Raw genomic sequence first — 27,747 nt, 5'->3', positions numbered from 1 at the left:
TGTTTTTATTTTGGTATGTACCTAGAGGTGGAATTTCCGGATCATATTATAGTTTTAGGTTTAACTTTTGAGAAGCAGCCTGTATCCTCCATAGTGGAGGATACTATATTTTTCTTCTCTAAAATGCTCCAAAGATTAAGATGCGAAGCTTTTGAAAAATACTGTATGGTGTACAATCTCCAACTCCACAAAGAAATGTGGCAACTCAACTGTCATTCATAAATACAAAATTTTATTTGCACTTCATTAGTGTAGAAAGACCACAATGCTTTTCATATCACAACACTCAAGACACGCCAAGTTATTCAAATACATAATTACTTATTTACCTTGACTAAACAAAACAGTGCAGTTTAATAAAAGATATACCAAAGATAGAGTTCACAAATTCATTATCAGACCAAAAAAAAAAAAAAAAATTCTTTTGAACACAGTCTAGGCTTAATAGGAATAAGCTTCGCCGTAAAGGGGAGAAGTTTTATCATTACAAAGGTATAGAATGTTTAGGTAAATACGTATGTTCTTTGATATAGTAAAATGTATCTCTTTAAAATTCCTTTAAACAGGATTTGTTTAGGACAGCAGCGTTGTTTTAAAATCTTCTTCTATAGTCTCAAAAACACTTCTTTCTTTATTGAATCTTTGCAGTTCTTAAAAGCACAGGGTTATGTCCATCAGGAAACCATGAGAGAGATTCTGCGGCCTTAGGACCAAGTCAAACCCCAACCCTCTAACTAGCAGTATTCTACGGTGACACTGACATTAATAAATAACCTTCAAAGACGGCTGTGAACGGAGCTTTGCTTTGTGGCAGAAATACTCCCATACTTCAGAGATGCTACGTCTGGGGAAATGTCTTGTAAATAAAGAAAAAGCACTTATGACAGCTTTATTTTTTTTCCCAAAAAGTCTTTAGTTTTACAAATTTTCTTTAAAACGGTAAGCAAAGCACCACTTTCTTTCTTATCAGAATGTCTCCGGTCCTCATACTATAATTAACGAGGACAATTATTTATTTCAAGAAACATTATACCTTTCATTTCTCCCATTCTTCATATTAGAAGTACTATGTTTCCCAGTGTATGTACAACAGATGCTGGGATAATGAATGAAATATAATTTGGAGGGAAATATGGAATTTATAACCAAAACTTACCCAGGATTGCATATTTGCATATTTACAAGTTAGTGTAGAGCTCTGACTTGGATTACAAAGTGCGAAAGGAAATCGTCAAAATGATTGTATTGTAGTGCAGAAGAGAACATTTTCCCCTTTCCAGGAATCATTTCCACTTTGTCTCCAAAGTAGCAAATTAACAGCATCGAACGTGTGGTCTTGGTGGAGGCAGTTCTGGTGGAATCTCGGGTTCTGGTTGTAACGAGAGGATACTATTGGACAACTCATTCCTTAAAATATCCAGAGGCATCTTAAGGACAAAGGAAAAAAGACAAACACATTTATTTAACCACGCGTTGTAGGTGTAAGTGCTCTGCAGACCACACATGGGAGCAAAGGAGTTTCACATAAAGATCTCCAATCATCGACGTTGAATTAGATGCTCAAATATGAAGCAACAAAAATTAAAACCAGATTCAGGGTATTTTGTGTCACGCACAAACACTGGCCAGTCCTCAACATACTGCATGGTAAAAGAAACCGGATGGATCTACCTCATAAACATGTATTTTCATAGAACCTTATGATAATGGAAATCTAATGTATTAATACAGGGAAAAAATGGTTCTGCACCCTCAGGGGTAGCATCACTAAGGGAAGAAATAACTTCTCTTAACAATTATATAAACAATCCTTTTATTTATTTATTTTTAAAAGATTTTATTTATTTATTCATGAGAGACACACAGAGAGAGAGAGAGGCAGAGACATAGGCAGAGGGAGAAGCAGGCTCCATGCAGGGAGCCCGATGTGGGACTCGATCCTGGAACTCTGGGATCACACCCTGGGCGGAAGGCAGGTGCTCAACCGCTGAGCCGCCCAGGAATCCCCTAAACAATCCTTTTATTAGGAGCTTCTGAATTATGTTTGGATTAGCAGATTATATGTAGTAACAACATAAACCCAAGGAAAGTTCTTTTTAAAAAATCTTTGAATTTAAGCCTATAAATGTTTGAAGAAACTGCTGTTCGACGATGCTGTCTAGCAATTTTCCTGCAACTTCGTGTCCCGGAAAGGCCTAGGGAATGGAATCAGGCCCCACAGGAAGCACTGCACTGAGGGTGAGGCAGGGGCTCCCACCTCACTGAGACACCTGCATGCTCCCCCCAGGTCCCCACGGTCTGTATCTATCTTAATTATTGTGGGAAAATGGGGAAAAAAACCAAAAGCAAATGTCAAACAAACAAGGCCTGTTGTTATACCTGCTCCAGTCACTTCCCGCAACCATCTTTAGGGCTCAGCAAATCTATTGGACACCAACTGTGGACACGGAGACGCCCTGGGCGGGACACGGTGGTCACCACAGCTGGAGGCCTCCGGCCACCGTAACCATCTCACCTGCTTCTTCACCGCCGCTGAGTGAGTACCTTGCTTCTCTTTCTAAGGAAAACATTCTCAACCAAAGCATCATGAAGGGAACAACAGGTTTCAAATGAGACAGCTGACTGCTGTTAATTGTTTTACCTTTTTCAGAATGTCATCGACAAGCTTCAGAAAGATCTCGTCCACATTGAAGTTATCCTTGGCACTGGCTTCACAGAACCGCATCCCGGTTATCTGCTGCGCGAACTGAGAACACAGATTCACATTTTCCATGTGGCCTGCCATGCAGTGGTGCGTGCGGCCAGGTGGCCTGTGACTGGGGGAATCACAGCGTTCTGCGCTCTGGCTTTATGGGAGGGCGCCAGGTTTTCAAAGCCCCGTTTACGCTCAAGGAGTTCGATTCTCCACGGAAGGGTGCAATACCAGAGCACAAGTCATGAAAGCAATTTTACGGATTAAAGAACGTTTCTCTGTAGAAAATGTTGGGTTAGAGAACAATGTAGTATATACTGATGCAGACACTGCGCTCCCCGCCCCCCATCTCGAAATGATCTTTAAAACTCCCTGCTCCTTTAAATCCAAACAAATGAGAAGGATGTGACTGTATAATTATTTCACAATTAAAAAAACCATTTACTTAAAAAAATCTACGACCTGCTAACCGCACAGCGTGTGGGCAGTGATGTCCCCTTCTCCCCATTTCTCTCACCTTTTCACCTTGCTGCCTGGTGATCTCTCGGTCAGTTTCACAGTCCAACTTATTTCCAACTAAGAGAAGTTCTGCATCTTCTGAAGCATACTGTGGAATTTTAAAAGAAGCTGCATTTCAAAGGTGGGCAGTGTCATATACTGACAGAAAACGTAAACAAGTCTGCTGCTTTGCGATCATTGTGCGTTCATCCACTCCCCCAGTCTCTGGGCAGTGGCCCTGTCCCCGGCCCTGTCCCAGGTGGGATCGACTCAGGTGGGGTCGGAGACTGTCCTCATGGGGCTTAGGGCTTTAGAAAGTGATGTGCTTGCTAGCAGGCATTATGAACCACAACACTCTGAGCCTCTGATGATAATTTCTAAGAATCTTCCAGAGCAAATGATTTACAAGACAGGCAAAGCCCTGTACTTAAAATGGCCATCAACTGAAGAAAGTCCAACAGAATAGATGGAGAACGAAATAAGTTACCGTACATAAAAAGAATGCAGCCATTCAGAAAAACCCAAACCACCTATGCTTTGGAAGAACATTAATAGGCTGGCATGATAGGATATTCAGTGAAACAAGCAGGCTGCAGAACTACATGGAATATGGATTCAATTCAGTTTTTCAGAATGGCAGAGCGATACATTTTTTTTTTTGCGATACATTTTTAAATTTATTTTTGTGCCTGATTTTCCAAATTTTTCTATCATGACAAGATTATCATTAATCTTATGATCAGAAAAAAGCTAGGTTTCTAAGTTCTAAAAAATATATATAGGTACAGTAGGATCTCTCTTTAAAAACACTAAACTCTCTTGAATAACTCATTGAATTTTTGGGGGTATTCTAAACAACTACTTGAGACAGGCTGCAGAAAAAGACACCTGGATGGTATGACCTTGGCCAAGTACTCAGGGATCTCGGTCTCTTTCTCAGCATGGCATGTGGGGAGCAGAACAGTGCCCGCCTGATGAAGCCTGGTGTGGACTGGGCAGGGGAAGTACTAGAGAAACTCACAAAAAGGTAAAAAGCAAGAGTCAAATATGAAAAGGGGGAGAGCATTTGATCTCAAGACCTCAGCAGATTCACAAACTGAGTACCTAACAGGGCCCTGATGCTTGAGGCCTTTCTGTCTATGTGATTAATATAGGTCTCACAGGAAAAGGCAACACCTACCTTATCAATCATCTTCATCCATTTTGGCAAATCATCAAAAGTCTCCTTCTTAGTGATATCATATACTAGTATGATCCCCTTGGCACTTCTGTAATAAGCTGAGGTAATGCTGTTGAATCTCTCCTGACCTGCTGTGTCCCTACGAAATAGCAGCAAAAATCAGCTCCCAAATAAGAACCAGAGGGGGCAACTCCACCTTCCAATGTGAACAGGAGTGGAGGCCCCGCCCTGCCCCCCTGCAGGCTGATTCTAGTCACATCCATGCATATGCATCAGTATTAGTGGGGGTAGGGGGGTGAGAGGTAGTTTTTCTGAGTTACATTCAGACAAAAACAGTCCCAATTTCTCTCAAGATTTTGAAAATAAGAGAATAATGTGTAGAATGATGAAATTTAACACCATCTACAAAATTTTTTTTTTTAAAGTAACCTCTATGCCCCATGTGGGGCTCAAACTCACAATCCTGAGATCGAGAGTCACATGTCTTATCAACTGAGACAGCCAGGCGCCCCTACAAACTCTCTTTTAACCGACATCAATGGTTATATCTGATTTTTTAAGATGATGACCAAGACTCGCTTGCTAATGAAAAATACTATAAAATCAGTCTCATTATTTTCTTAAGTCTTTCTAAAACAGAAGAGGGGTCAAAGGGGAAGGTAGGACAGACCAGATAGTTTTGCAAATACGATGAAGTTCAATATTATCTGACTACTTTAAAAGCCAGAAGCTGTATTTATTCTCCAGGCTGAAGTCGATCATTTCAACGTGAAGAATGATGTAAGCTTATACTAATAGTGTACAGCAGCTGGCTAAGACATATTTTCTCCATCTAATAAGCCAAGAAACTGCTGAAACCCATCATGTATTTATGAATGAGCTCAATGGAGCAGGGCTTCTTATCTGTAGATAAATTTCTTTAAAGATGATCCGTAATTTAGCTCTTCCCACAGAACCCGAACTCAACAGCATGCTCCCCCTAGGGCCACCTGAGACAGGTGGGTCAAGCAGGCAGGAACATTGCCAGGGGGCAATGCGGTGAACAGATAGGGTTCTTCCTGAAAGGCCAGTCAGGGCCTCCAATGATGAGGGCATGTGGGTTTCCGCGGAGTGGAGAGAATGTGTACCTTTTCCCAAATGCATTTGACCAAAGACTACTTCTCTTGAGGTGCACTTTGTGGGACTGTATCCCTAAAATACCCTTCCCTTCAGCAATGATGATATCACTGAGCTTGCCACCAAATTAGTTCACATTAGTGATGCCTGTTGTTATGCCAAATAAACACAAAAGCTTGTTGGCAAATTCATTTTCACATAAAACAAAGCCATTTGGATATAAGGATCCCCTGCTGCTTTTGACTATAACGCCCAGGAGGGCTGAGACCAGTCTGTTTCTGTCCAGCAGGGTCCAGCAGGGTGCCCAGCCCACAGCGTGCTGCCATTAAGCATGTCCCGAACAAAAGTTTACATGTTTAAAATGTGGCAGTTGATGCCACTTTAAGGCAAAATAAACTTTATTTTTTGATCTAGAAATGCCATCTAGATAGATGGGAACTGAATTCTTCAAGATTCCTAAAAAACCTCAAAGACCACACTAATGGGCACTGTACCTTCAAGGTTAGTGAGAAGGAACTGATGCAGATACCATTTCATTTACACAAGGAATCAATGGATAAAATTGTTTCTGGAATCCTAGGCATACAGGAGTGTAACTAATACTTTTTTTGGGGAGATGGAGAGAGGCAGAGGGCGAGGGAAGACAGATTTTAAAGCAGGCTCCATGTCCAGCATGGAACTTGATGCTGGGCTTGATCCCACAACCCTGAGATCATGACCTGAGTTGAAATCAAGAGTCGGACATTTAACTGACTTAGCCAACCAGGTGCCCCTATAATTACTTTTGCATCAATAAAGAGTTAAATCTTTCAGAGCATGGTTTCCCACTCTATCACAAGTTATGGCTTGATCAAATTAGGATCTGATCAAATATTTTTAATGTCTTAAAAATATGCTGTGCTGTTTTGATACTGTTAAGAAACAATATCTCATTTCTTTAAAAAGTAAAAAAAAACCCCTACATTTTACTACTCTGAAATCTTTGGTGAGCATAATACTTTAATAGTTTAATAGAATAAGCCTTTATTCTAAGCAACTTTAATCTGGCTATTTAGCATAACTCAACTGACATTAATTTCTGCACATATTCAAAGAATTAGAATCTAGACACTGGGGGTTCCAACATAGTGAGATTAGAGATAAGGTTTTTTTTTTTTTTTTTTTGAGATAACGGTTTTTTATTTTTATTTTTAAATGCTTTTATTTATTTAAATGTGGTAAGAAGACCTGCCATGAAATCTTTCTTTTAACAGAGTTTTGGATGTAACAGAGTATTGTTATGTAAGGCACAATGTCTTACAGCACATTTCAAAAGTGTTAAAAAGCCAACAGTTGAAGAACAGGGAGAGTAAAAGGCATTTCTGATAGAGCTAAAAACACCTGTTGCCTGGGTGGCACAGCCAGGAATCTTAGAAACATTAAGAAATCAGCTGTCTCTGCTGGCTTTCACTCAGACAACAGAAGACGACAAGACCTCAAAAGGCAAAATCTGAGGGATTCTAACACAAATAAGCCAGCAAGTTCAGTTTACAAAAACATTAACCAGCCAGTTAAGGAAACATTAACCAGTTTGCCACTCCCATGTCAAGTCATTCCTTAAATTCCACCTTTTTGTGTCTGGCTCTGAAGGCTTGAGATAGGAAAGCATCTTCCTTTAAGAAACTGACTATTCCTTATTTCCAAAATATGTGGGTTGTGCAAATATGCTGTCTAGTCCTCTGAAGCTCCTTTCCTTGATTTATTTCCCTAATAAATAATCTGCTACCACATACAAAGAACAGGGAAATGAAATGCAGACACAGTTCAACAAGTATTTATTACAGATCTCCTATGTGTCAGCAGCATAAAAGTGCCACCCAAGTTCCTACTTCTCAAAAAATGAGATGCTAAGAAGACACCAATGCACTGATGATGCTTCTTTCTGGGAAGGTGCAGAATCCTAATATTTCCCTTCTTTATCTCCATAAATATGAGTTTTCACTGTCATGATAAAGAGACCATTCCTAGAGATTTGTAGGGTAGTAATGGCAGCTAAACTGTCATTTGCTGCAGCTGGAATAAGAGGTGATTATTTCTCTCTTTGCTTTTTGTGCAAATTGAAAAATTCCTGCAATTCTGTTTCCCCAGTTTTGTAATATGACCATGCTTTGAAAATTCAAAGATTCTTACTTGCATTTAATATATCCACTTAAAGATGTCATTATTAATTTTCTGTGTATGAAATCCAAGCAGAGAATGAAAAATAAGCCTGATGTTGGCATAAGAACCAAATCTCCTACAGGGAAGACTGGCATGGTGGACGGGACAATATATGACACATGTTAATTCCCTGTGTTTAATCTGTAGGACCGCATCTGAATGTCATTTCATGAAGCTATATTCTAGTTGACGCACTTTGTTTTAGCTACACTTACATAAAGGTCTTACACACATACGTGAAGAAAGAGATGAGAAAGTGGTCCTTTTTTTCTGACCACAGATAATCCAGGGACTGAAAAAAATGTGGCCATGATATAAAATGTAGCATAAACGTGTGACAATGCCATCTACAGCTTATGGTACCTTAAACTTTCAGGAACCTCTGGTTAATATTTTCTCATATTGGCTATATCCAGAAATCATCAAGAAAAAAAATGCATTTCTTCTAATCAGATCTCTGTGAAAGCCAACTGGGAATGTTCATGGATTGACATTCTAGAAAATCAGAGCACAGCTATTATTAGCAGAGCAAGGCCGCTGAGGCTCTTTGAAGAACCCTCTCCAACTACACAGGCTCCTCCTGGGCCCTCAACTGTGATGGCAAAGTGGTGACAACACTCCCCCAACAAAGCAGACCATGACAGCAACAGCACAGGCGAGGCTTCTGACTCTGAAAGGAGTCATGTATTAAATAGTGAACTGTGATTCCCATATTTGCTATCTACTGTGTAACAGTAAATGAAGGAAATTTAATCCTTTACATAAAACACCTCGGATGGCACCAATCTTACTTTGAGTATTGTGTGATTAACAAGTGGTGGGCATTTTGGGGACATGTCATTCACTGTTGAAAACACCTTTGGGAAAACTTCAGTCCCTCCTTTCTCACTGAATCACTGGGATGCTCCCTGTGGAAAACGTGTCATCAACCTTTCAATACATTCACTGAATCTTGTTTTTCTCCCTCAGTTGTGTTCTTTGGAAGAGTCAAGGATGGGAGTTAGGAGGAGGAGTTAGGTGGGGAATGTGTTTACAACCAAGAGAAATATGGTTTCGGAGTGTCCTGTGTATTTCCTGGAACTGTACCAGCACACTTTTCCCCACAGGGTGGGATTCACAGGTGAGCCCTTTCAGATAAGATTCAAAGGCTCTGTCCTGAGATTCCAGAAGTATCCAATGTCACTGGCCCAGACAGCCTTAATGGGCTGAGTTCCAGGGAGCCACAGGACATCTGGACAGACTTTTTATAGGTTGGATTACTGCTGCCTGAGATGAAACCTGAAGTATGAAGACAGTAATTAAGGTATGTCTGCTTAGACAGGCCATGATGTCATCACTTAGACACTGCTGTCACTCACTAAGCAAGCTCCACAGGCGTTCTAATACTAGCTCTATCCCCCTGTGTTCAATAATCTCCTTCAGAGAGTATCTCACCCACAGGTGCTAGACAGAGGTGAAGTACCTCAGATGATCCTTTTATTTATTTTTAAAAGATTTATTTATTTATTCATGAGACACACACAGAGAGAGGCAGAGACATAGGCAGAGACACAGGCAGCGGGAGAAGCAGGCTCCCTGCAGGGAGCCCGATGTGGGACTTGATCCCGGAACTCCAGGACCACAACCCAAGCCAAAGGTAGACACTCAACTGCTGAGCCACCCAGGCATCTCCCAGATGATCCTTTTAAAGACTCTTTACCTTAGAGAGCTTATAATCAGAAACAACAGCTCATGTGAGAGATACTTTGTCATCACTTCCAGAGTTCAAAAAAATGGGCAGCAACACCAAAGTTTGTGGGCTTTCCAATTAAGGGCTAATAAAATGAACACCCATTTTTTTGGGCCATCATGTATTTGGGCTAGACTGTTAATGTTTCATAATCAAACCAAAAGCCCAAACTCCCAACCCCAAAAGTCCTCACAGTGGGTTATACAGTCGCAGGTGACCAAATGAAGACATTACCTCAGACACCTCCGGGAGGCAGCAATGCCGGCTGGGCTGCAGCTGTGCCCCACACGGGGGCACGGGTGAAGAATGAAGGCATGGCACTAACACTCAAGCATTAGGTGACCGATGATGCCACAGATGAGGCAGCAAGTAACGCAGATGAAAGCAAACACACACATGGTGGACAGACACTCAGAGCTGAGGTGGACCTGCAGAGGAGTTAGTAGGCTGAGTACACAGTAGCAGGGAGGTGAAGAACAGAGGGCATTCTCTGAGCCCCTCGGTGGTGCCACGGTTAAACCAGCACCACATCTGCTCTGCACCCCGCAGGTCGTTTCCCAGTGCCCCTGGTGGGCCCCTGGGAGCCCACAGAAAGCTCCTGGTGCCACGCAGCTACCACATGGCTGGTTTAGCTGCTCTTGGTCATGATGTGAGAAGGGCGCTTCTCTTCAGAAAGCGGCCCTGGATTGATTCATTCCCAGTTGGTACAAGTGGGGCTTACATCATGTGGCATGAGCCACGCGTCCAGCGGGAGCATGTGCATCCCACAGTGATGCTCCCACTGAGCCCCCCCGGGCAGCCCCCACTGTCTCTGGGTGATCTGCCTCGAAACTGCACAGATCTGGTTTGGAACGTGATGGAATTTTTTTTTTTTTTGCATACTAGCCGACAAAAATCACTTTAAAAATGTGCAGACAAGCATTTGAGCAATCATCTTAGTGATGACAATTTTGCTAGTATGTCAAATGATTTGAAAAGAGGCATCAAGGCTCCAAATTATTAAAGTGACATTCTCCTTTCACCACTCCCCACGTGCAAATGAAGTATGAAACAGGTAGACTTCCTAAATTTTCTCACTGTTCATTTTACTTAAAGATGAGCAAAGGAGAGGAAAGGTAGGAGAGGCAAGCCAGCTTGAACAGTTAATTTTATCAGACAGGCGTACAGACTGTGAACATACATGGTGGTTACTGTGTGTAGATCCCCCACTTACCAGATCTGTAATCTGATTTTCTTTCCTCTTAGCTCTACAGTCTTGATTTTAAAGTCAACACCTGCAAATAAAGCAAATGAAAGTGAAGCAAAAAAGATGCAATTTGCTATAAAAAAAATCCTATCTGTACGTTTTGTATCATCAACAGAAAAACAAAAAATGTGGTATTACTAAGTCCCAAAAGGAAAAGCAGAAGTCCATTAATACCTGTAACGTGGTCTATACTTCCACACAGACTGTATGAAGTCAACCTAGGTTATATTTTACCCCAAACTATCTACGTAGCATTTGCTAATCGTAATATAATTTATTACTACCACAAGTTTAACATAAAAGCCATTTAAAAATTGCGTTTGATAATTACATTAAAAATGGAATGGCTTTAAAAGAATGATATATTGGGGAAAATTCTTACAAAAAATGCTGGAAACTTAATCTTGATTTCAGACAGCCTTAGTCTGAATTTAGAAATTACTGTATTAAATTCTATAGCATCCACAAAAAATTTAGTTAATATATAAACATGACTTCTTTATTACATTGTCAATAGCGTGGAACAAGAATTATTTCTAAAAAACTTACACAAGTTAACCTAACCAATTTTACTTTTTATTCATTTTAATACTGAGCAAACCATCATGTATCACTCACTGTCCCTTCCTTTTTTTTTTTTTTTCCACTGTCCCTTCCTAATCAAGCCCTTAAGCCTTCAGAGAATTTTTCTTTTCTTTTTTTTTTTTTTTTAAGATCTATTTATTTATGATAGACACAGAGAGAGAGAGAGAGGCAGAGACACAGGCAGAGGGAGAAGCAGGCTCCATGCCGGGATCCCGGGACTCCAGGATCATGCCCTGGGGCAAAGGCAGGCGCCAAACCGCTGAGCCCAGGGATCCCCCTTCAGATAATTTCTTTTTTTTTTATTTTTTTATTTTTTTAAAAGATTTTATTTATTTATTCATGAGAATGCACAGAGAGGAGAGAGAGAGAGAGAGAGGCAGAGACGCAGGCAGAGGGAGAAGCAGGCTCCATGCACCGGGAGCCCGACGTGGGACTCGATCCCGGGTCTCCAGGATTGCGCCCTGGGCCAAAGGCAGGCGCCAAATCGCTGCGCCACCCAGGGATCCCCCTTCAGAGAATTTCTTAAACCAAATTTCCATTTGTGTATGTTACCTTATATGGGTCTCGATTATAGAAAGCTTGTAGATTTCAAAACAATGTTTTTCACACAATTTTCGCAACAAACCAAAGGGATGCTGACTGAATTTGAGAGTTAGAGACATTCCTTACGGGAACCACTTGGGCCTGCTCCTTGGGACCCAGGGTCACAATACTGCCGGGCCTCTGCCAGGCACCTCTGCCAGGCAGGGCCCGAGTCCGTCGGTGAGCGCTGTGCGCCACCCAGCGGGTAAGGACCCCGCTCTCTGGTTCTCCATCTCGGCATCTGAGGCAGCACTGCAAAGCCAGAGGATGTTCTTGAGGTGAAGCGCAAGACATGTGACTTTTATAATTAGCAACACACCGCAGACACCACTGCAACACCGAAAGACGTGTTTACAACTCGGGGCAGCAGGGCAGGGGGGCGGCCGCCAGCTCTTGGCCTGTACAACACAGAGAAGTTGCAGGAATGGAAACGGTCACAGGAGAACAAAGCTAGAGAGTACCCTATGTTTTAATTCTTAATCTCTTACACCAGGCATAATTTCAAATGTCACTGAGCGAAAGCTGGTTAATTCAATTTCACTTTCAGTTCTGGAAAGGATCTGCTCTTCAAAGTCAAATGATACTCTAAACCAGCCTTGAAAAAGGAAGCGTCTGTGGGCTACCAATATCCTCAGAGTTCCCGAATGACTCAATCATAGGGAAGCACATAACTTAAAGTGATATTCTACAAGGCACAAAAAACAGCCTGGAGAGATTTGTTACATCTTTATTTTATTTTATTTATTTTTATTATTTATATTTATTATTTTTATTATTATATGAGAGACACAGAGAGGCAGAGACACAGGCAGAGGGAGAAGCAGGCTCCATGCAGGGAGCCCGACATGGGACTCGATCCTAGATCTCCAGGATCACACCCTGGGCTGAAGGCAGCGTTAAACCTCTGAGCCACTCCAGCTGCCCATGTCTTGATTTTAAACAGGCACAGCTTAAAGACCAAACGCGGTCCTTCCGATATTAGCTGAAGTTAGGGCCTCCCCCTGTTGCTCTGCAAGGGCAAACTACAAATCAAATTCCTATTTTTGTCATGACTACTATTTTGTTTCTCAGTTACTCTGAGGTTTTTTTGTTTTTAGGTTTCAGTAAAGGGGGCTGTGACTTTTGTAAAATTTGTCACAGTGGCTGCTACTGTTAAAAAGAACTGGCAGGTGATCCCTCTTTTGTGAGCTCTGCTCAGGGTCAACTAGAGGAATCCCTTGAAGCAGGCAGTGCCAAAATTTTGTTTACATTGTTTTCTCTCAAGAATTGTTCTGAGCCCTGGGTAACATTGACATTTTCACAATATTGTGATGTTACCCAGGGCAATTTACACATTTAATGCAATCCCTACCAAAATACCATGGACTTTCTTCACAGAGTTGGAACAAATCATCTTAAGATTTGTGTGGAATCAGAAAAGACCCCGAATAGCCAGGGGAATATTAAAACCATAGCTGGGGGCATTACAATGCCAGATTTCAGGTTGTACTACAAAGCTGTGGTCATCAAGACAATGTGGTACTGGCACAAAAACAGACACATAGGTCAATGGAACAGAATAGAAAATACAGAAATGGGCCCTCAACTTTATGGTCAACTAATATTCGACAAAGCAGGAAAGATTATCTACTGGAAAAAAGACAGTCTCTTCAATAAATGGTGCTGGGAAAATTGGACATCCACATGCAGAAGAATGAAACTAGACCATTCTCTTGCACCAGACCAAAGATAGACTCAAAATGGATGAAAGATTTAAATGTGAGACAAGATTCCATCAAAATCCTAGAGAAGAACGCAGGCAACACCCTTTTTGAACTCGGCCACAGCAACTTCTTGCAAGATACATCCATGAAGGCAAGAGAAACAAAAGCAAAAATGAATTATTGGGACTTCATCAAGATAAGAAGCTTCTGCACAGCAGAAGAAACAGTCAACAAAACTACAAGACAACCTACAGAATGGGAGAAGATATTTGCAAATGATGTATCAAATAAAGGGCTAGTTTCCAAGATCTATAAAGAATTTATTAAACTCAACAGCAAAGAAACAAACAACCCAATCATGAAATGGGCAAAAGAGATGAACAGAAATTTCACAGAGGAAGACACAGACACGGCCAAGAAGCACATGAGAAAATGCCCCGCATCTCTGGTCATCAGGGAAATACAAATCAAAACCACAATGAGATCCCACCTCACACCAGTGAGAATGGTGCAAATTAACAAGACAGGAAACAACGAATGTTGGAGAGGATGTGGAGAAAGGGGAACCCTCTTACACTGCTGATGGGAATGTGAACTGGTTCAGCCACTCTGGGAAACTGTGGGGAGGTTCCTCAGAGAGTTAAAAATAGAACTACCCTACGACCCAGCAATTGCACTGCTGGGGATTTACCCCAAAGATACAGATGCAGTGAAACGGCAGGACACCTGCACCCCGATGTTTATAGCAGCAATGTCCACAATAGCCAAACTGTGGAAGGAGCCTTGGTGTCCATCAAAAGATGAATGGATAAAGATGTGATCTATGTATACAATGGAATATTACTCAGCCATTATTATTATTATTATTATTATTAAATATTTTATTTATTTATTCATGAGAGAGACAGAGAGAGAGAGGGAGAGAGAGGCAGAGACACAGACAGAGGGAGAAGCAGGCTCCATGCAGGGAGCCTGATGTGGGACTCGATCCCAGGTCTCCATCTCCAGTATCAGGCCCTGGGCTGAAGGCGGCGCTAGACTGCTGAGCCACCCGGGCTGCCCTTACTCAGCCATTAGAAACGACAAATACTCACCATTTGCTTTGACGTGGATGGAACTGGAGGGTATTATGCTGAGTGAAGTAAGTCAGTCAGAGAAGGACAAACATTATATGGTTTCATTCATTCAGGGAATATAAAAAATAGTGAAAGGGAATAAAGGGAAAGGAGTGAAAATATCAGTGAGGGTGACAAAACATGAAAGACTCCTAACTCTGGGAAATGAACAAGGGGTAGTGGAAAGGGAGGTGGGTGGGGGTGACTGGGTGATGGGCACTGAGGGGGGCACTTGGAGGGATGAGCACTGGGTGTTATGCTAAATGTTGGCAAATTGAACTCCAATAAAAAAAAAAATAAAAAAAAAAAAGACTTGTTCTGAGCCTGAATACGTCAGACGCTCTTTTTCAACCTACTTGAACAACTTCTGCAGCTTTTAAGGATCCTATACCAGGACTCTTTTGTAACCACAAAATCTAATGAATAAAAAGTAACAGCTAAGAGTGTTAGTGTTCAAAATCAGGAAACAAGAGGTAATGTTATCACCTTTTGATTGTAAATACGTTACTAATTTTAACAGGAAAACAAAACAAAGATTAAGAATCTGGGGAGCCAAGATGAAGACTGTCTGGTTTCAGTGATATTCATTACATCTTTACTAACAACAGAAAAATACCCAGTGGTGAAATCTAAAATTTCACAAAAGAACCCATTAAGATAGCTCTCTCTCTTGAATGCAGTATCTCTTCCCACATTGAACCACCACTCAGTGGCTTATAAGGACTAGAAACTGACTCCAATTAATGGCTTGCAAACACTGGCTTGTAACAGTCTACAACTAAATGTTTCTAAAAACCTTCTTACATGAAATAATAATAAAAAAATCTCTCGATGTTGTCTATTTTAAGAATTAGCAGGTCATAAAAGTTACAACGATCCTTAATAGAAGGTAGTAAGTCCTCAATAACCTCAGATATTCAGTGGATCCCTTTTAGGAAAAGTCAGCACAGAGCTGGCCCAGAGAAGGAGCTGCTAGGACCAATGTCTACGAACAGGTAAGGGGCAGAAAGAGTGGCATCTCTACTTCTCGCCCTTGTTGAAAAACTGAAAACCCAGTTTTCTCCAGGTAATGTGACCAGTGGAGGCAGTCAGCCCTACCATGAGTTGATGGGGACAATCCCTGCTCTTAAAGGGCTTAGTCATACTGACCTAAATCAACACCCCATGCAGTTGGCAAAGAAGTGTCTTTCTTTGCTGGTCTCTCTTCTTAGAGAACCTCCTTGTCTGCCCAGAAACCTTTTACATCCCACTTGATTCCCCATCTGAACCTTTCTGCCTGCCCCACAGTCCTATCTGTGCACTCTGTTCTCAGACCTGCACTCTCTCGGATCTCCTATCACATCATTCCTTCTTTGTTGCTTGGTGTCTCCCCTGAGGACGGTCATCTCTGACTCCCTATAGCCCAGGACACTGCCTGGTACACACTAGCAACTTGGTAAATCTGATCAATGAAAGACACCCCCTCTTCAAATCCTGGACATGTAAGGAAAATGCTATTTTTGGAAAAATTAAGGAATTCAGGACTGATTCATAAAAACAAAACAGGACAACAAAACTCATGCAAAACACTTTAGTAGAAAGGAAAGGCAGATGTTCTGAGTGACGGGTGCCGGGCACATAGATGTCGCCCTAGAAATGGAATATTTCATTTCCCCTACAATTCCAATTGTTGATGGTAAATCCTTAAAGGATAGGGCAGTCCTAATAATATATACTCATATCCTCTCCCCGCATTCGCTCATCCCAGGGGAGTATTATGGTAATAGTTCATTCAGTCATGTAGATGGGAAGTGGTCCACTAAGTGAATCATTCTGGCAACAGGAGCTTACCTTTCTTTAAGCTTACTAAGGCTATGAAAGTCTTTCAAAAAATATTTTAATCAGAAAGGACACAATTCACAGGGCTAAAATTCCTGTATCAATGGGCACAGATGGTTCTGTTTGAGTTACCATGTGTTCCTGATCTTACTTTTCTTTAATAACAATGATGGTGGACATCTGTCAAGCCCTCCGTGCTGACTTGGGATCCTATAGCAGCCCAATGAGGTGGGCATTAGTATCCTCATTTTACAGAGGGAGACACCAGTGTAGGCAGAGGACAAGGTATCTGCTTTAAGGTCATATCACATGCTGGCTGAGTGCCAGACCCAGATCCAAATTTATAACACTGGCCGCAATGAAAACTGGTTATAATAAGAGTCATATGCATGGAAAAAAGGGAAAGGTGTGAAATGTTCTGTAAATGACCCAGAACCACCCTAATCGAGCTGTTAAAGAACAAAGCTGAACTTTGCACTTGGCCTTCTTTGTATTTATCTTTCATAAATCTTTGCAATGGCATAAAGAATTGGCATACTTAGTGCTGATAAGATTTCTAAGTTCCCCTTAAGGCAAAACATTTCTAAAACATTACCATATTTCTTTCTGCCAGGCCATAAGAAGTTACAAAAATGGAAGTGGCAAAAATAAACAGAAGCTTCTTTCTTCACATTCCTTTCCAGCAAAAAGCTAAACAAATAAAAGCAAGATTAACAGCATGATCCACACCTATGATTACAGCCCAATGGTCTTCTCCCTTTTTTCTTCTTTGCCTATCTCCCCTATACCCGCAAGATCTTATTTTCTTTTACTTCATACTTTTTGGAGGTTGAAAGATTTCATAGTCTTTGAAATAAATTGTTTCAATTCAAAAATGGTTGTGATGTTACTGCCACTTTAATAATAACTATCTTAAGTTAATACAGTAGCTTTTCTTCCAAGGATATAGATTTTATATGGAGTCATCCAATTTTAGACATGGTATTTCTACTAAGGGAGAAGATTTCCGGCATTTTCACTGAGTTGAGAGTGAGAAAATAAATTAAGAAAAGAGTCAAAGTCACATAGAGGTAAATTTAACATTGGAAAACGAGTCACTCAAATGTGGGGCCAGTCTTCTGCCCAAATGCCACCTACCAGAAGAGAGAGTACAACAGAAGTCCCACAGGAAAGCACCATATAAAGAAGTCAACGCAACAGAAACCAAGTGCTCTGATTGCAAAATATTCAGTGGTAGATACTATTATTAAAATATGACGGTACCTGGCCTGAAAGAGATGCTATGACATTATAAATGCTCATCAGGGGATGCCAGGGTGGCTCAGGGTGATCCCGGGGTCCTGGGAACAAGTCCTGCATCAGGCTCCCTGTGGAGAGCCTGCTTCTCCCTCTGCCTCTCTCTCTGCCTCTCATGAATACATAAAATCTTAAAAAAAGAAAAAAAAAAACCACTCATCAGGCCTGAGGACATGAAATCTCTATCCTATCAGTAAGATCTGCCTCTTTCATCCCAAGCTGGACAGGCCACCATGCGAGCAAGTAGAGACCACCCGGTGTCTCCCCATCCCTGACACATGCAGCACATGGAAATAGCCTCACACTCGACTGGACAAAGACAGGGGTACCATAAACACCACGAAGCAGGGAGGAGTCTGAGGTGACCGACTTCGAAAGACGGGCAGGGAGGGGAAGCAAGTGGGCCCCACAGAGCCCATCAGGATGGGCAGGCAGCTGCGTTTTCATGAAGTATATACACTTAAGAAAGAATTTCACGGGGGGGGGGGGTGTTCCCTTCATAATAAAAAGATTAACAACTCTTTTATGCTGTTTACTATGCTTCAGGCACTATTCTAAGGGCTTTACGTCCATTAATTCACTGCAGTGTGTCCTCTTAACAATTTTATGAGGTAGGTATTGTTGTCCCATTCTACAGATGAAAACACTGAGGTCAGGGGCTACTACCTGCCCAGAGTCACGAAGCTGTGTTAGGGCATGAATTTGAACCCGGTGAATGGTGCCAGGCTGTGCTCCTCCAGCCCCACTGGGCAGCCTCCTCTGTTGATGAGAAAAGGAGGGGACAGCTGGAAGGTTATAAACATCACTTTAATATTAGTTTTGCATAGTTAGAGAAATATTTTTAAAAAGTAAGAGGGGGGCACCTGCGTGGGCTCAGACAGTTAATGATCCTGGGGTCCTGGGATTGAACCCCACGTTGGGCTCTGCTCGGCGAGGAGCCTGCTTCTCCCTCTCCTTGCTCTCTCAAATAAATAAATAAAATCTTAAAAAAACAAGTAAGAGTGAAGTTCACGGCTTCTTGGACAGACAGTTCCTGCAGCAGCAAGACTTCCTCTGCTTCCTGGTTACAGGCAGACAGACCCCTCTCTGAAAAGGCAGAGTTAACTTCCCTTTGGTCACAAGAGGAAAAGCATATTGAGTGAGGGGAGGAGAATCTGGGGGAAGAAACTCCAAAACCTAGATGATCGAGAGAAAATATTACAGAAAATATCAGTAATATTTTCTTCTTATGAAAAAAAATTAACTTGACTACTAATATTGGGTTCATAAAAGTGCAGGGACTGGGATCCCTGGGTGGCGCAGCGGTTTGGCGCTTGCCTTTGGCCCAGGGCGCAATCCTGGAGATCTGGGATCGAATGCCACGTCTGGGATCGAATCCCGGTGCATGGAGCCTGCTTCTTCCTCTGCCCCTCTCTCTCTCTCTCTCTGACTATCATAAATAAATTTAAAAAAATTAAAAAAAAAAGTGCAGGGACTGTCAAAAGTATTTTGCACTTTACCCAGGTCATGTGTTTACATTTCCCTTTTTAAAGATCTGCTTATTTGTTTTAGAGTGAGCATGTGTGCGTGTGCAGGGAGGGCAGAAGGAGAGGACAAGAATCTTAAGCAGGCTCCCTGCAAAACATGGGGCCCTATGTGGGGCTCGAGCCCATGACCCTGAGATCATGACCTGAGCTGAAACCAAGAGTCGAATGCTTAACTGACTGAGCCACCCAGGTGCCCCTACGTTTCCATTTTCACATTCACCTATATATTTCACTATGTATCTCTAAAGGATAAAGATTCATTTTGGAGCGTTCCAGAGTTTTTGCATCTATGGTATGAATGAGGAGAGAACACAATTGATGTTTATAATTTTCTCTTTCAGGCCAGGTACCTAAGATATTTCATCTCCATTTATTCCTGTAGCCTGAGATACGAAAAGCATGGAAGCCCCCTACTTCTTTCTTTCCATGAAAGAGGAAAATGAAATTAAGCTGCTCACTTAAAGACACACCCACACGTCGTGGTAGGGCAGATCCAGGGACCCTGCATCTACCTCTGAAATCCATTCCTTCCACCTGTCACACCGCTGGGGTGAGGGCAGAAGGGCATGTAGGAGGAGGAGTGGCCAGGGAGAAGGCAAAGTGCTTTGCTTTAGAAGTGAAAATTTGGTTGTAGGTGTGGTTCCTTAACAGTCAGGCCTGGGGAGGGAGAGGAAGCAGGTGAACACGAAGGCTCTTCACAGAAGCCGGTCCCTTCACTGGGGTCCTGAATGCTAAATTATGGTTGGGAAAGCTAGGAGAATTTTATTCGTCAGCTACTTCCACCATAGGCCTGCCTGGTGTGGAGTTGCAGGCCATTATTTGGTTTTGTTAACTCAGAAGGCATTACGTAAGCACCAGAAACCAAACAACGGAGGCTGTCGGATTTTGGGGGGAAGAGGTTTTCAATGGAATATAGTGTTCTGTTAGGGCTGCACTGTGTTTTTGGGTTTTGAAGGATAAGGAGTTTTTGAAAAACCTAATCACATTCAACTAAGGGCACTATTTTAGGTCTGTAGCTTTGGTTTTTCCAAATGTAAAAGGTGTGCGACAAAAGGAGAAAAATCAATTTCTTCCTCTGTTCACTATAGCAATATAGCATTTTACCTCTTTTCTAACATTTTATTGTGGCCATCTCCATGACTCCCTCCCTTGCCCTTCTGAAAAGGACAAGCCAGGTAAGGAGGTGTTAGCTTTGTGCCCTATGAGATGGCTAGTGGAATGGTATCTTACATAAATACAACAGCCTGATAATACCTGCAGGAAGGACTCACTATATAAAGCTACATTTTCTTTACAAATGCCAACAAATGCTTAATGAGAACAATGTATCTGGCACTCGAGGCTGCAGAATAATTTGGACTTAGCAGTTCTCAGAGGAGCCTACTCTGCCTTCTGAAGCCAGTTCTAAGATCTGCTAGCAGATTGCTCCTGGCGGATTCCACGGAGCTGGAGGGAGAGAGGCAATCTCTAAGAATCTGGATCTTTATCATGCATAATGAAACCTTTCTTCTTCCGTGCAGCACAGTGACAGAAAGGCTGAATGCACTTAAGCCAGGTCTTTAAATAGATTTTTATTCAACTTAAACAACAGACGGCAACTACATTTCCATACTTTCTTTGAAAGCTGACTATTCCGCAAGAAGGGACGTGCTCTGCACAAGCCTATCCGTTTGCACCAAGTTCATTAAATAAATCAAGCTAATGACAATACATAGCATCTGCTGTTTTAAAAACGAAATGTTAACCATTCGCATCTGTTCCTTTCACACTCACATCTCCCTGAGTCATCGTGTTACATCATTCTGGCAGGGCAGTGAGACAGCACTGGAGAGGTTCGGCACTGGGCTCTTGGGGTGGGAATTCTGGACTACTCTCCCTAATTCTCTTTTAAGTGAAACACTTAGGCAGATCAGCCATGGCATGGAAGACTGCATAGGAGCAAACAAGACCAAAATAAAATACACAATTTAGAATTTTCATCCAGAATTAGATGCTCCTTCTGGGTTTTCCAGTAAAAATGTCTGACCTGTTTCCAGAACGAAGCACAAGCAGTTGGCTTCCCCTGACAGCGGTTCCACTGCTTCCAGGTAAAGCTGACCAGACTTGTGGGCTGCATTTCATCCAGCATGGCCCCTAATACTCAAGGCCAACCCACAGAAAACCGTTTCTGCGGGGGACTGACATTCAGCTGTGACTGAAATACAGTCACCTACCTGCACCACTAAGTTCCCTGCCCATGGCACAGGGGTCCTCAGTGTGCCTTCAGCTTAACTCTGGACTCAAAAGGGATGAGTCCAGCAAAGAGAACACAAGGACTATGGCCAGCACCTCAGTGAAGACAGGGCTTCAGTAAAGAACCATCACCCATGACCAGACACTCAGGGGCCAGCTTGTAGAGTCTAATGCATTGATGCACAATGAGAAAAATGAAGAGTGGTAAGGTTCTCAGGACTACATTCAAAGAACTTTTTAATTCTGATAGTCCTTCCTACTTTTTTTTTTTTTTTGTCTACTTCTTTTTTTGAAAAGTTGGTGACAGACTTTCAAAAATGTCTTTAGTTGCAAAATAAAATAAACTGGCAATCCTAGGTTGGGATCCTAGTGCTGGGGGAAATTTTTACTGCCCAGGAAAATCAGAATTCTAGTCTAGACTGCCTTCCTCCTACTTTTCCTTATTCATATATGTAGAATTTTGGATAATTTTAATGAATATGCAAAAGGCCAAAGATGCTTTAAAATGGCTATTTAGGTAAGAAATCCAGTTCTTAGAGCATATTTTGAAATCCCAGAAGGCAAGCGATGAGTGATGACAGTGGCATAAAGAAGTCAATTTCACTGACACTGTAGATCAATGACATCACAGGCCTGCAGGGGGACTAGATTCCATTAAGTTGTGAAGGACTCTGGTGTTTGATTCTGAGTCAGAATTTTCACAAATCAAAGTAACTTTAAATCTCAGAGTAAGCTAAGGAACAAACAGAAAGAACTCACTTGTAGCCCTGGCCCTGACCACTAGCTGACCAGCTGTGTCACAGTGGGTAAGCTGCTTACGTCTCTGAACCTTCGCTCACTCATCTGTAAAATGGGAATAATTTTCAGGATTGCTATGAGGATCAGTGTCCCTTTTGCTGGCACATTTTAAATATTCAATAAATAGTAGCTACTGCTAAAAGAATGTTATATTTGTATGCACAGACCACTAAAATACTTCTCTAAAGACACAAGCCAGTTGGTGACAGAGCCTAAATCACAAGCCCCAGTTCCTCCTCTCACTCTAGTGCTTTTTCTAGAATGTAATGCTGCCGGTGTGGGGGTGAAAGTTGGTGCTACCTGGTAAAACCATTTTAATTCAAACAAAGTTAACAGCTAGAAATAAAAGAGGCTGAGAAATGTAAATTTTGTAAGTTTTCTTGTATGTTAGATAGTTGTAAAGTTCTATAGCATAACTAATTTGTTTCCATTTCTTAAACTTCTAAAAACTGCTCCAATACTTTTTTTTAAGTAATATATATATCCAGTGTGAGGCTCAAACTCAGGACCCTGAGATCAAGAGTCATACGCTCTTAAACTGAGCCAGCCAGGTGAGCTTGCCCTTGTACTTTTCAAAGGACCTGTCAAATTACGCTAATTATATCAGCGTAATTATTCCATGGATACAAAATCCCACTTGAAAATACCACCCCATCTAGACAATTTCCATTGCATAGGTCAATTAGTGAATAGTCTTTTAAAAAAATTTTATTTAAACAAAATTTTTTTTAAGTAAATACAGTCTTTTTAGCTTTTCATATCCTGGTGAATTTTGTGTTTTAAATCAAATCAATTTCTAATTTGATAAAAAACACACAAAAAAAGTCAACATTTTGCTCATTTATAATTTCACAAAGTTCTTTATCTCAAATCTCTTTAAGTTTCCACTATAATCTTTTAGAGAAAGTTCAAGTGAGACTGATCCTCTACAAAAAAGCACTCACTGGAGCCACTCTTCTAACCTCTGAATTACATGAGGCCGTCACTTCAGTGACCCACCTGGGTTGACACATGCTCAGATTCCTCCCTGCCACGCTGTGGGGCCTGGGGTACTTTCCAGACTCTGCTGGCCTGAGCAGCACACATCTGCAAGCCCAGACAGGGAAAGGCAAAGTCCGCTGTGGAAGAGAATCTTTCTCTATGTGGATCCAACTGTACTACCTGAAAAACTGGCCTCAGGAGGACAATCGGCCTGAGCTAACTGCTCAGCCGGTAGGCATTCAGGTGAGGCAACCCCAATCCTATACCACACCCAACACTGTTTTTAAATACCATTTTTATAAAGGAACTTGGGGAATGAGTTTATCTTTACAGCATTCCAATTAGGAGGGAGCCTTCCAGACAACAAGCCCTCTTCCTACTCCCCCCATTGGAGGGGCTTCCACTGCATTCCTCAAAAATTCCGTACACATCTCCAACACTGCTCTTACCAACACAGGTCATCCTGCTCCCCAGAGGTTCTGAGCCACTTCTGGACAGAGACCACATGTTCTTTACCACTGAATCTTTGGTGGATAGCATAGTACCTCACACCCCGTAGGTGCTCAATAAATGATCTGACAGCTAGAAGGAAAAAGCAACTGTGAGGCAGAGATGGAAGGGGGACTACTTAGGTTTCCTGAAGGGTCTTAATACTGTGGATCAGACCAGAGGTGATCAACTTTCTCTGAACGTCCCACAATTAATAAACACTTACCAGCCAAGTACTATCTAGGCTATGCCTGGAAGAAATAAAAATGAGCAAGGCAAAAACCCAATCACAAGGAACCCCACAGTGGTGGCAGTGTGGGAGATATGTGAAGTGTATATATTTATGTTTGCCAAAAGGACAGAGAACCAAACTGCCTGGTCTCCTTGCCTCCTGTTTCTTCATCATTCCCAAATAAATATCCTATGTAATCCTGCCAAATTAGCTTCACTGTCTCCATGCCAATGCTATATTCAGAGGCCTTTCCAGATCCAGTTGCTATGGATAAGGTCCATGCTCCTTAGCACGGCAGTCAAGGTCTTAAAAGCCTTATTCCCAACGTCTACTAATGAGTCTTTCCCAGAATGTGGCTATGAGATTGAGATTTATACTAAGAAATATATATATTTGGACTTTGTCCCCATTCCAGTCCCAGAGCTCCTAGAACCTTTGGAATTTTCTAGGTAGAAAATTATAAAGGTGACCTTTGGAATGCCCCCCAGATCACCAAAAGATGGGGCCTTGTCAACAGAAGAACCAACTAAGTGATTGGAGGGTCTGAATTTTTGTCCCCCGCCCCAAGGAGGGTAAAGGGGCCGGACATTGACTCTTATCACAAATGGCCAATGGTTTAACCATGCCTATGTAATGAAGCCTCTATAAAATCCCAAAGGGCAAGTTTAGAGCTCGGGGGCTGGTGAACACGCAGCATTTGGGGAGAGCATCATGCTCGGAGATCACGGAAACACTGGGCCCCTTCCTGAATTACATCCGTTTATAATTACCTGGTAATCTAGTAAGTAGATTTCTCTGAGTTCTGCCAACTGTTCTGACAAATTAATCAAACCTAAGGAGGTGGTTTGTGGGAACCTCTGATCTACAGCAGGCCAATCAGAAGCACAAGTGAAAACCTGCAGTTGCAATTGGCTCTGAAGGGGGGGGGGCGGGTAGGAGTAGTTCCGTACAACTGACCTCTTAGAGTCTGCTTAGAAAGCCCTTCTTCACTGTTCTTTCCCACTCTAAAGTACATCTTTGCCCATCTCCTAACCCCCTCCGCCCACCTAACCTCTCATTTCTTTACCTATCAGTGCTTGTGCTAATTTTTATCATGCAGTACAACAATATTATCCCTCATTTTTATAATATATTAAGTGTGCAGCTATAAAACTGATACTTCTGAATTGCTTTAACTCTACTTACATCAGGTACTAAAAAGTACAATGTAAACCTCATGTTTTTGTTTTTTTTTTTGTTTGTAAACCTCATTTGATCGTTAGTAACTCCCTATCCTCTATATGATCCAAGACTGGATACTAAAACCGGTATAGGTATGCTACTCAATTATGATAGCATGGTCCCAAGGGCATCACTTTAAAAACAAAGGATACAGAGAACGCAAGTTATGTCCCAAATAGTCTATTCCAAAAAAGGACCAAGGGAAACACTTCTCAATGGCAAAACAAAAAAGACAGTATGAAATCAGGGTTTAATTTTCCAACGAGACACTGGAAATGTATACTGATCTGTCACATGACGTTCAAAAACCAATTCTTGGGCAGCCCAGGTGGTCCAGGGCGTGATCCTGGAGACCCAGGATCGAGTCCCACGTCGGGCTCCCTGCATGGAGCCTGCTTCTCCCTCTGCGTATGTCTCTGCCCTCTCTGTGTCTCTCATGAATAAATAAATAAAATCTTAAAAAAAAATAAAAATAAAAATCAATTCTTTCCCAAACTGTACTGCCTTGACTACCACTGGTTACAGTGCTAAATATGTGTACAAGTACATGGCAAGATAATTCTGTATTTCAAATTTAAATACTACTCAAGGTTTCTTGGACCTCTTTGGGGAAATCCTTTACTGACCATCACTGAAGGTGACTGCCCTTTACTTTGAAGACCTACCTCATCTATGTGGTTCCCCTAGCTCTGACAGCTTTAAGGGGTTTTCCATCGAAAAAACTATGACCCACACCAACGTGACAAACCTCAATTCCAAGTCCTGAAATCTGACTTCATTAAAAAAACTTCCCCTGCAGTTTCAATTTTAGATCCTGAGGACAAAATGCTTTCTGACCTGGAGAGCTACTGTATTTATTTACTCCATTGCCGTACTTCACCCATCCAGGTGATTCTGGAAGACTCCTCCCCCCATTTCAGCAAGTCCAGGGTTATTTGAGGTCATGGACAAATACAGCTGAAGTCCCTCTGACCCTCACTGACAGTTAAAACGAGGAATTTAGTGTAGTTTTAGTCTTAATAGTCTCCATAGAGCCTCCACAGGGAATTTCAAACTTCATTATTTCAGCGCATCAGAAAAGTGAGCTCAAAATCAGCAGAATAAGCCCTGGTTCTCAAGCACCGGAATTCTCCACACATGACCCACTTTGGCCATCTGGGCGGGCGCACAGCTGCAACTTCACTACGCCGCCCGCCTGCTTCCCCCCTCGCAGCACCCCTTTTCTTGGGTGAGTAACCTAAAGGCCAGGAGCTTCCCGTGGCCTCTCACACCGTCCCCGAAGGCTGAACGGGACCAATGCATCACCCTCATCTCATGACCGCCCTTGCACGGTGCGAAAGGGGACGCTGGCTCGACACCCAGCGGGGATCAGGGACTGGGAGGGGCGCGAGGGGCTTGAGCCGCGGACGACAGAGGCCGGGAGGCCCCAGGGACAAGTCTGCGTGGGGACCACACGAACATCTCGGTCTGGCTTTAGGAAAGGATCAGGGACGTCCCCTGGGGCCGCCCCTCCCCCTAAAATTCACGGAGAGGCCCGTCCGCCCCGAATGCAAGGCCGCCCGGCAGGGGGTGCGGGGGGGGGGGCTCGCAGGCGAGGAGAGGACCGAGGGCACGGCCCCGGGCACCGCCGGCCCAGGACACCGCGGGAGGGCAGCGCCGGCGGCGGCGGGGCGGGGGGGGGGGGGGTTGGGTCCGGCCCGGCCGCGGCGCCCTTACCCACGGTGGACTTGCAGGCCTCGCAGAAGGTGTCGTCGGTGAAGCGCTCCATCAGGCTGGTCTTGCCCACGCCTCGGGAGCCGATGATGATGACCTGCAGCTTGAAGTCGGCCGGCCTGGGGGGCTGCTTCCTCCGGCGAGCCTGGCCGCCCGACAGCGCCGGGGAGCCCGCGCCCAGGCCGCCGCCGCCCCCCGCCCGCCTCTGCAGCGCGGCGCCCGGATCCATGCACGCATACGGCTCCCGCTCGGCCCGCCGCCCGCCGCCGCGCGCCCCGGGCCCCGGCGCCCCCTCGGCCTCCGCCGCGCGCCGGGGGTCGGCCCCGGGCTCGGCGTCCGCCCGCTCGAGCGGCCCCGGCGGCCCGGCGGCTCCGCGCTGAGGCTGCGCCTCCGGCCGGCTGCCCGCGCCCGCGCCCGCGTCCCCGCCGCCGCCGCCGCTGCCGCTGCCGCCGCCGCCGGGAGAGGAGGAAGGGAAGCAGCTACTTCGCAGCAGCGGCAGCAGCATCCCGGACGAGGAGGGGCAGGAAGCGCAGGCGCGGGGCGGGCGGGGCGGGCGGGGCCGCGGGAGGCGCGCGGGGCGGGCGGCCGGGTGCTCGCGCGCCCCCTGCCGGCGGGAGGACCGCGCGCGCGGCGCTCCCCGCCCGCACCGCCGGCGCCTGTGCACGCACCTCGTCCTTGCTCTCTTGCCGCCGCTCCGCTGGCCCCTCTCCCCTGTCTCTTTTCTTTTCTTGTAACTTCTCTTCCCTCTGCACCCTCCCGCCTTTTCCTTCTTCACTCCTCTTTTACCCTCTTTCAC

At 43.5% G+C, this 27,747-nt stretch overlaps 1 protein-coding gene across 1 annotated transcript; it reads right to left on the bottom strand.

The window, feature by feature from the left end:
• Nucleotides 1-210: 210 nt before the first annotated feature.
• RAB12 (RAB12, member RAS oncogene family) lies at nucleotides 211-27,476 on the bottom strand. Its single transcript, XM_025429503.3, has 6 exons — nucleotides 26,955-27,476; nucleotides 10,628-10,688; nucleotides 4,371-4,509; nucleotides 3,210-3,299; nucleotides 2,642-2,746; nucleotides 211-1,427 (listed from the first exon to the last, which is right to left on the bottom strand). Exons 1-6 carry the CDS (start codon nucleotides 27,454-27,456, stop codon nucleotides 1,314-1,316), a joined length of 1,011 nt encoding a protein of 336 aa, XP_025285288.2. The 5' UTR covers nucleotides 27,457-27,476; the 3' UTR covers nucleotides 211-1,313.
• Between the last annotated feature and the right edge of the window lie 271 nt (nucleotides 27,477-27,747).

Source organism: Canis lupus, chromosome 7, assembly GCF_003254725.2.
Source record: "Canis lupus dingo isolate Sandy chromosome 7, ASM325472v2, whole genome shotgun sequence".
Classification (NCBI taxonomy): Eukaryota; Metazoa; Chordata; class Mammalia; order Carnivora; family Canidae; genus Canis; species Canis lupus.
This window is presented reverse-complemented; position numbering and strand designations above follow the sequence as displayed.

Bases quoted from the DNA above. Each gene is read 5' to 3' on its own strand.
- RAB12 (XM_025429503.3), bottom strand. From the start codon at position 27,456: ATGCTGCTGCCGCTGCTGCGAAGTAGCTGCTTCCCTTCCTCCTCTCCC. The intron at 10,689-26,954 runs GTAAGGGCGCCG...CTTTATTTGCAG, and splicing joins GGCCTGCAAGTCCACCGTGG to GTGTTGACTTTAAAATCAAG. The intron at 1,428-2,641 runs GTAAAACAATTA...TTTGTCCTTAAG, and splicing joins TCGATGACATTCTGAAAAAG to ATGCCTCTGGATATTTTAAG.